General features: G+C 39.3%; 1 protein-coding gene across 1 annotated transcript in view; it reads left to right on the top strand.

Annotated features, from left to right (window-relative positions):
- The first annotated feature begins 839 nt into the window (after nt 1–839).
- galnt18b (UDP-N-acetyl-alpha-D-galactosamine:polypeptide N-acetylgalactosaminyltransferase 18b) overlaps nt 840–9,266 on the top strand; it is a 66,192-nt gene continuing 57,765 nt past the window's right edge. The window contains exon 1 of the mRNA XM_034529501.1: nt 840–1,304. Coding sequence (XP_034385392.1) covers nt 1,067–1,304 — 238 coding nt within the window. The 5' untranslated portion in view covers nt 840–1,066. The remainder of the gene's footprint in view (nt 1,305–9,266) is intronic.

Raw genomic sequence — 9,266 nt, 5'->3', positions numbered from 1 at the left:
GAGCAAAACCTTCTTCAGAATGGCTAAATTTTAAGCCTTTTCTTTTTGCTGCGCCGTCTAATTAGCCTCCATTTGGCTGCAGGAATACTACATGCAAATAGGCCTGAATTGAAAAATACGCACAGAGTTTAACATCTAATAACCACATCTAGCCAGAAAAGGGGCTTGTAGGCTACAGATGTAAAAACAATGCAAACTTGCCTTAAAGGTATTCGTGATCAAGATGTGATTAACAGATTGGTAAATGGATACTTTGTCTCACCAGGTTAAATCGCTGCATGTCTTTATGCTCACTTTGTATGTGTGCCCCTTGAGCAGGTCCGCAGTAATTAGCAGTTCCCTGCATGCATTGGTCTGATTACAGCAGCGTGTGAGATGAGTGTCGCCTCTTTTCTGCATCCTGCATTCTCCTCATCGTGAGCTGGACCACAGCCAGACCTATAACATGACCCCACCGCACCTTGATTCACCATGGAGACCCCGTTGTCTCTATTTCGTGGCTTGACACAGTATTGCAGCAAGAAATCCAGTCCATGGAATGATCTCATCGCAAAAAGTCCACGGGTGTTTTCTATCGTGCTTGGCACTTGTCTAACTGCTGCAGGAAAGAACATCACATGAAAATAAGTCGCTGTTCAGACAGAAATAGGTTATACCACTTTGTGCCCTGGTCTATGGAAATAGTCCGGTCAGATCCACTTTCACAGTGAATCAGTGCGCATCGGGGACGCGTGCAGCACGGAGGCTGTCAGTCCTCGCCATCCCTCCCATTGGCTGCAGTAGGATGCTCCGTGTCTTTCGCGTTTCCTTGATCCTCACATGCAACTGGAGCCGACGGAGGTTCGCGATGGAACGAAAGGAACCTAAACCTGTAGACATTTGACATTAACACCCTCGAGAAAAGAAAAAAAACACGCCACATTTGAAGTGAAAGCTCCGCGCTTTAGATATCGCATCGCTGCCCAGTCGCTGGAAATAACTTCATTATTCCAGTTTTTTTGCGGGCGACTGTCGCCCCGTCCTCGGGTTTGACGGGATACTGCAGGCTGCATGGAGGGATGTCGGCATGGCTTGCACCAGGAGAACAAAAACTTTGGTGTCCACATGCGTGATACTGAGCGGTATGACCAACATTGTTTGCCTGCTCTACGTCGGATGGGTCACTAATTACATCGCCAATATCTACATCAAAGTTCCGATGCCTCTACCGGAGAGAAAGTTAGAGGGTGACAAAAGAGGCGACACTCTCAGGATCATTGAGAGGCTTGATCGGCTGGAGAATGTGGTCAACCAGCACATACAAGGTAAAGCCTCCATCCTTTGAACTCGCTGTGCTCTATACGTGACTCTACCTGCACCCAAACCACCTGGGCTCCATCAAAAGAAAGTCATAGTCGAATAGTTGTATTTTTAGAGTGCAGTCACAATAAGGTGTGTTTGCATCTTCTGTTTTTGGAAATTAATACAGTAGTAGGAACTTCTTTTGTCTGTTAAAGATTGGTTATTCGTAGGGTGTGATAGAGAACAAGTGACTATAAGAAAAGCTGCCTGTCCTCGTGAAAAAGATTAGTGAGACAATTATTTAAGAATAGGCTCTCCACAGTATATAGGTTGCAATATAAGAATATTTATTATAATTCTGCCATAAATATATATAAATTAGATAGTATTACGGATAGAGCAATTTAAAGGGTACAACATTGCTCTGGTGACCTCTGGACAGCTCATATATAATGACTTATTACTCTTAAATACATGCTGGTGACTTCATTAAGGTTTATCTTGAATTGTACTCCCTCTGTGACAAAACATAATGTATCCTTACTGAGAGCCAGAATCCAATAAAGTGCTGGTGGTATAAATATTAAAATGTAAGTACAACACAGTGTATTATTCAGATTCCACGATGGAGTCTGATTAGGACTATGGATGATTTCCCACTTCGTATTTTATCAAAATTAATTTGGAATATTTATGAAACTCTGCGTCGTCCACGTTATTTAAACCGTGTTCCTTACTTTTAGGAATGTCTGGAATCTGTTTTTTCAAATTCCCTCAAGCCTCCCCTCCACTCCTGGTGTACAGTTTCTTTACACTTGATCACACACAGTTAATTTGTCTCCCCTCTGTGTCTTTAAAAGAGTTATTCTTGTCATCACAGGGGGGCTCATTTTGAGAAGGTCCTAATCTGAAATGGCACAGAGCTGGAGTGGTGCAGAGGTAAAATGCAGACAGACATCTACTCATGCTGCTTTGAGCAATAAGGGCTCTGTGCTAAGCTCCGGTAAACATTCCTCCTGGAGGCAGGTCTCCATTTCAGCTTGGCACCCAAAGGCATCTGCAGGGCGGAGCTTAGTCCAGGTGACTTACCACAAAACTACCTGTTTCAACTTTTTCTATTACTCTTGACAGGAAAGATCATGTTAGATTTGTGCTTAAAAAAACATCTGCATGGTTTGGGAACATTTCAACAGTGATGTTTCACTGGCCCATTGTCTTTGTATGCCACAAACTAGGACAGTCATTCAGCAGTTAGTATAAACTCAGAACAGTATGAGCTCATGCAGGCCTCATTATTTTTGGCCGCTTTGAGCATTTGTACAATAAATACAGGAAGTCGGTTTGAGCATTGCGTCATTGATGACAACAGAAGCTGCTAATGCTGGAGGAAACAGTTAAATAAAAACTTTCCCAACAAAAAGAAAAAAATGGTATCATCTTAAGTACTAGCCATATTGTCTGGATTTCCCTGATAATTACTCTGACTGCATCCGCTGCAAATGGAGACCCATAATCCGAGTCTAAGTGGCCAACGGCGTCAACAGTCGGGGAGCTTCGGGCAGAGCCAGAGAGTCATTAGTATACTTACGACATCTCTAAAAATACATCTTCCTCCTATATCACGCTGTGAGACAAGTGCAGAAATGGTATCTCTTGGCTCTTGAATTCTGTCGTTCAGCACTGGGACTCTCACACTTACTGTAGAGGGTCCTGGTGCACTATTCACTCAACCACATGCTCTTAGTTTTAGTGCACTATAAGACCGACATGAGCTCCCACGCCACAGAGCATTACTGCATGTGAGAATGAAACATGTGCTGCTGCTGAGTCACTGTGGACAGTCAGAAAAGAGGTTTCTGGTGTCACTCTGGGATGAAAGAGAAATAGAAATATTATGTTCTAACTGTATGATAGGCTTAGTTAAGTGGCCTGTTACCAGGATAAAGTAACCTGGCAACAGCCCATAAACCAGATGAGCACTTTGTTGTATAGTACAGTCAGCCCGGGAGAATTTATTGGAAAGTGGGACTGAGCAGGTTCACACACGCCCACCATGAGGGCTGTTTGCTCCGCTCTTCGCATGTTAATGTGACTGGCGGTAGAAGAACTCGTCAGCTTTCACTTCAAAATGATCATTAGAATTGTTTATGTTTGCATACTTGTTGCATATAGAGTAAAATAAGCTGTATATTCTGGATATGTATATTTCCTTTTCCATGTATATATTATCTGTGTTTATTTCCTTCTTCTTATATTTATTGGGTGTGTATTCAAACTTAAAAAAAGAAGGAATGGCATTCAAACAGTCCAAAACCTGAAGATATTCTATTTACTGTCATAAGGGAAAAGGAAAACAGCAAATCGTCCACATTTTAGAATTTCTGCCAAAAATATGTGTGGGACCTTTTCTCAAAAAAATTACTCAAACCAGGCATAAATTATTGAAATATATTTAGTCACTGATTCATTTTCTTTCAATCAAATAATCGGTTAATCAACAAATCATTGCAGCAATACAAACTTAATTGAGTTGATGCCTCAGTTGAATAGTTTGTGTCCCTTCAGGTGGTTCAAATGTGTGTCTGGATGTATTATGAGGATGTCGTTTATGAAAAAGCAGCGTGTCTCATGGCTTGCTTTGACCTCTGAGGATGTGTATCACCAGCATGTATTCTGATTGGTTGGCCACAAGGCCTGCGAGAGGCGGTCATTAACACAGTGCTGATTTAGCGGCATATGATAGCCACAGCTCTCAAGATGACTTTGAGCTAATACACCTGTCAAGTCAATCTTTCTGAGAAGCTCAGCGTTTCTGTTGATGCTCAGAGGACAGTTACATTGTCATATCTATCTGATGTGATTTTCCAGAGCAACAATGATTGCAGCTGTAGAATAAAAGAGTGAAATTTAAAACTGGTGAAAGCACACATGAGTACGTGAATGTGTGCATGCTTGTGCATGCAGCCTGTGGTATGCACGTCGGGAAGTATAAGTTACACTCCAGTTTCTGTGAAAGTGCTCAGTCATTTTGGTGAAAGGTAAACAAGTTAAATAGAACAGTTAAAAGACTCTTTAGAAGCAGGTTTTAGATGAAGGCAACCTTGTTCCTTACAATATAATATAATTTTATCTTACTACGTACGTATTATTATATATAAAATGTCTGAATGGATTTACTGAAGGTATTACGATGTATTCTATTCAAAGTCGTCAAGGCATAATCAGTATGTATAAAAACTGGGCTTCATGTGCAGAGAGCTATACATATTTTGTTGTCTTGTAACGTCTTCTAAAACACATTTACATTTGGCATTTTCAAGAGCTTGTTTAGTTTTTTCGTTTCGTATAGATGCAGCTGTATTTATAGATGATGATAATTCTTTTGTAATCTTGCTTTGTAAAAGATGAGTATTCTGTAAGCCTCTTCATGGGTTATGTTGACAGGTGATATTTACACCCAAGTGAAATTAGCGATGCCCTTCTCATTGTAGTTCATTGATTGGGTCTTTCCTCGATGGCGGCACAGCACAATCAGTCAGAAGGGATTGTGAGCATAAACTGGCTGGCTAATTAAGGTGAATGAGGGCCAGGTGTGCTGGCAGGTGATTGGGGAACGGCAGGAGCGACTGGGGACTCCTGCTGTGTGCAGAGTGAAGGGAGGCTCTGAAGTCAAAAACCAAAGCTGCCAAGTCATAATCTCCAGGAAATATATATTTTACACTCAGTGGCCATTTAAATTGTTACGTACCAATATAACAGTTCAGTCATAAATTATACCTTTACAAAGATAACATTGTTCCATTTTGTTTGACAATGTTGGAGAGATATTCATTTAGCGTCTGTTTTTATTGTCCATGTTGTAGTTTGCAGTGGTGTTGAAGTCAGAGTATTAGAAACGCATTTCACAATAATGTTTTTTGGCTGTGTATTACAGATATGGAACAATACAGTATTTTTGAGGACAATACTAATATTAATATTAATATTATCAATGCAACAAGTCAACAGCCTTGCTAGCGGCTTGGTGAGGCTTTTGAGCTAAATGCTTCTGTCAGCTGGCCAACATGCTCACACCATCAATACTAACACGCTAATGTTTAGGACGCACATGCATAGAGGTGTATTCAGGTGACGCATTAAACAATCTTACTGATGATTTCACACCTTTCCACCGATCAACAGCTGGTGGTAGCGTATGCAGATATACTGCAAAGTGCCGGCAAGTGTTTTGTTCGGAAGGAAATGCATTAAATGTGTTTGTTAGATCGGAAAGGATACACACACTGCAATGTGGGGAGCAGGCTTACACTGGAAAGAAACTCCATAGGGCCCCTTTAATTTAGTGTGGGAGCAAGCTAATGATCAAAGTACAGTTGAGGCAAAATGTGAGGTACTTTGCAATTGAAAAATAAACTTGTCAATACTCTCTAGTGAATAAACAGGTTTCTGTACTGAAGTTTTACATGACATATCAACATAAAGCAATCTGTGACAAGCCAATATTGACCAGCTGAATCATCAATCTGGCTCCACTGTAAAAAGATTATGTTCGTTGAGGGAATATTTCAATCCAAAGGCAGAATTTCATGACTTATTCCGTAAACAACCAGGTAGGACACATTTAGAGAGACAGAGAGCTGTATGCACATGTTAGTATAAAAGACCAAAGCCCTTAATGGTTTCTGTGAATGTATCTCTGTACAGCGATAACGTTTATCAGTTGTAATATTCATGTGTAATAGAGCAACGTGAGGAGACACTTGGAGTATACAGCCTGTAGGCGGGGATGCAGGCGGTGTGAGAGAGCTGGGCTGAGGAGTGGGGATATTAAACAAGGAGATCTTCTGGGTGGTAATTCCAATAAATCGAGAAGCTATTGAAATAAAGGGATATGAATGCACTAGAGAATGTTTGGTAATGAAAACAATTAATAATTCTGACTCCAGAGGGCAAAGTCATCACGAAGAGAATAAATTAGACGTGCCAAAGCCTCTTACAAGAGTGTTGATTCAAAAGGTTGTCCCCTGACAATTTCTACTAAATAGATCAGTTCACTATTGCAAATGTTTTCAGTGTAGTTTTTGTCCCAGTGAATAAAAATGAAAACAACCAGACTGAAATCTGTTGAAGAAAAACCATAAGTGTTGTCAGGATAAACTTACAGCTGCATTCAATGATTTTTCTTTCACCAGTTTTTGCAGCAGAAGAGACAAGTGAAGTGCTTTGTCACTTCATGCTTTTTAGATTCATCAGCAGTTGTTTCTGGGTTGTTTTTCTCTATTTTTCTCTATGCTCACTAAGGACACTAAGTGAAGACGCTGCTCTGGTTCAAACGCACCCATGCCATTATTTAGAAAGTGTCTGCTGTGAACAAGTGTAGACTGTAATTGTCTCATGCAGTAGAGCACAGCAGTTTCTGATTGCAAAAGTTCTGTGCTTCTTTTTGTGATTGAATTTGCAGATACACTTTAAAATCTCTAACTGTGATCAAAAGGACGATCAATAAATACCAGAGTTTAATTCCCATTAGAATCTGAAGTAATAACTGAGTAATGTCACTTTAAAATACAACAGCACGTCTCTCAACTATTACAAACAATTAGGGCTGAAAAATAACAATTATTTGACTAATCTGCAGACTAGTTTCTTGGCCACTCAATTTGTCTGTAAAGGGTGTTATTTTTATAAAAAATACATACGTCAGAAATTTGAAATGTTGAAAAGGTCACAAAGAAATGTTTTATATTTGGAGTACCGGTACTTCGGTATGATATTGCAGTCTGGCCTCAAAGCCTATCCACAAATGTCAATAAATTAATTAAAACTAACCTCTTAAAGGTGACGATGTGAGTTGAGTTAACAGAAACAAAACATTTCATGCATTAGACTGAAGTTGCATGCGTTCCACTCGATCTGTAAGACAATGACTGGACTTCAGCTATTCACTTTGTCTTTCGTGAGTCAGCTGGTGCTGATGTGAGGTTATGATGGGGGAGAGGGAGATGGATTACAGGGTAAGACTCGATGAGACGGAAGTGAATTATCCTCCAAACGAGATTCCTTAACGCTAACTGTAATTGAGATCTTCTATCAAAATACATTTTCCCAACTTTCACTCATCATTAATCCATCGCTGATAGAAGAAACTCCAACTGTAGTGATCTGTCACAAAGCATTGCATTTCAAATCCACTAAAAAAAAAACTTGGATGGATGTCCTCTAAAAAGGTTGCTGTTGAGGGACATGTTGAGCATTCTTGAACGCACCACCAAGGTAAATTTAAAACTAAGTTTATCACTCTGAGATTTGTTCTCATTTGATTTGTAATAATTGCAGAGGTTGTCCTTGTTGTTCATCGCTTGTGCAGTAAATCTACCGGGTTTGTAATCTGTAAAATAAAACATTAACAGGACAGGATTTGTGTCTCTGGAGGTTGGGATTTTAATATTACATGGACTGAAGAGTGATTTTAACCCTCTATCTGCTTAAATGTTAGCTATTTCTAGCTCTACCCCACTAGGTAATTACAGTCCCAATTTATTCCTTTTTTCTTCAGTGAATTTGTTATTTTTCTCAATGACCAACATCCTTGTAGAACCAGACTGAATGTGTAGACATTAGCCAAGTTGCATTGCTGTTATATATAAGGAGTCGGTTGATCGAGATTGGTGCAATTAAACCACTGCAGAAGAAAAGGGCACAACAACATAATGTATTTAAAAGAGCTCAGCCAAACCTCAAAGAAACTAAATGCATGTAGAAGCATGATGAAAATATGGCATTTCCGTTTGTGTTATGCATTGATTTGAGTCTTCTCATGGCTCCACACACCGGATGATTTTGTCTGCTCCTTCTATTTTTCCTCTCTCCAACCATCAGTTGACGTTTAAGTCACAAACTTCATGTACGTCATGAGTTATTCACGAGGTCGGTCACACATTGCACTTTTTTGCACTTTGTTTTATCGATTCACCGACTTTTCCACCTCTGCCAAGAGTAAAAACTTTTTTCGTGATATTAATACAGGTGGTTGGAAACGTCCACTCACTCACAGAGGTCGAAGTCTTTCTTCCTCACCACAGGCTTCACTTTTATATGAATGCACTTTTTGTACTATTGTACTATTCCATGCAAATTTTGACGTGGAAAAAGACTCATTTGAGTGTGCTTACGATCACAAACAAAGTGCAGAAGACTTAGTAAATCTCATTGTTAATCATATGAAGTCCCACAATATTTGTATTTCAGTTTGTGTTGGGCTCTGGGCAAATGTTATATGATAATTAATAACATTGGATTTTTTTTAGATTAGCATTTCTATTTTCCATCCACAATTTAAATTCAAAAGTATTTTGTCACATCTCTTTTTTAAATACAGTACAATGCTTGAATTGTTATAAGTAACAATGTTCCGTATATGCATAACTTAACAAGCTAAGTCATCAAGCATCACATGTCTTAATATAATAACTAAACTAAACTTTTTTACATTTCGTCATATACTTACATATATAATTTGCCCTCTGTACTTAATCCATCCATAGCAATTAAGGAGCAGTGCACTGCAGTGAAGCGCCCGGGGAGCACCTGGGGGTTCAGTGTCTTGCTCAAGGAAAACCTCGACATGCAACTATGGGGAGAGCGGGGGTCGAACCGTATACCCGTGAGCGGTAATATAATATAATAATATATATTCAATAATTATCTATGGAATTATCTTTATATTGAATCACATATCGAACATATGGAGATATAAAGAAACAAGAAGCTGTTGAAATGACCTTTGTATAATCCACTGTAGATGCACCATGGTCTTTAAAGTGGAACGTTACCTGGTTTTTCTGTTTACTGACTATGGATTAGAGTTTGAGGTTTCCTTTTCTAAACCAAATGAACAGAAATACAAAACTGCTTTCAGACTTTTCATTGACAACATTTAAAGAAAACAAAAAACACAAAAGATTGAACGAATTCAATAAAATGTT

Source organism: Cyclopterus lumpus, chromosome 3 (assembly GCF_009769545.1).
Source record: "Cyclopterus lumpus isolate fCycLum1 chromosome 3, fCycLum1.pri, whole genome shotgun sequence".
NCBI classification, from domain to species: domain Eukaryota; kingdom Metazoa; phylum Chordata; class Actinopteri; order Perciformes; family Cyclopteridae; genus Cyclopterus; species Cyclopterus lumpus.
This window is presented reverse-complemented; position numbering and strand designations above follow the sequence as displayed.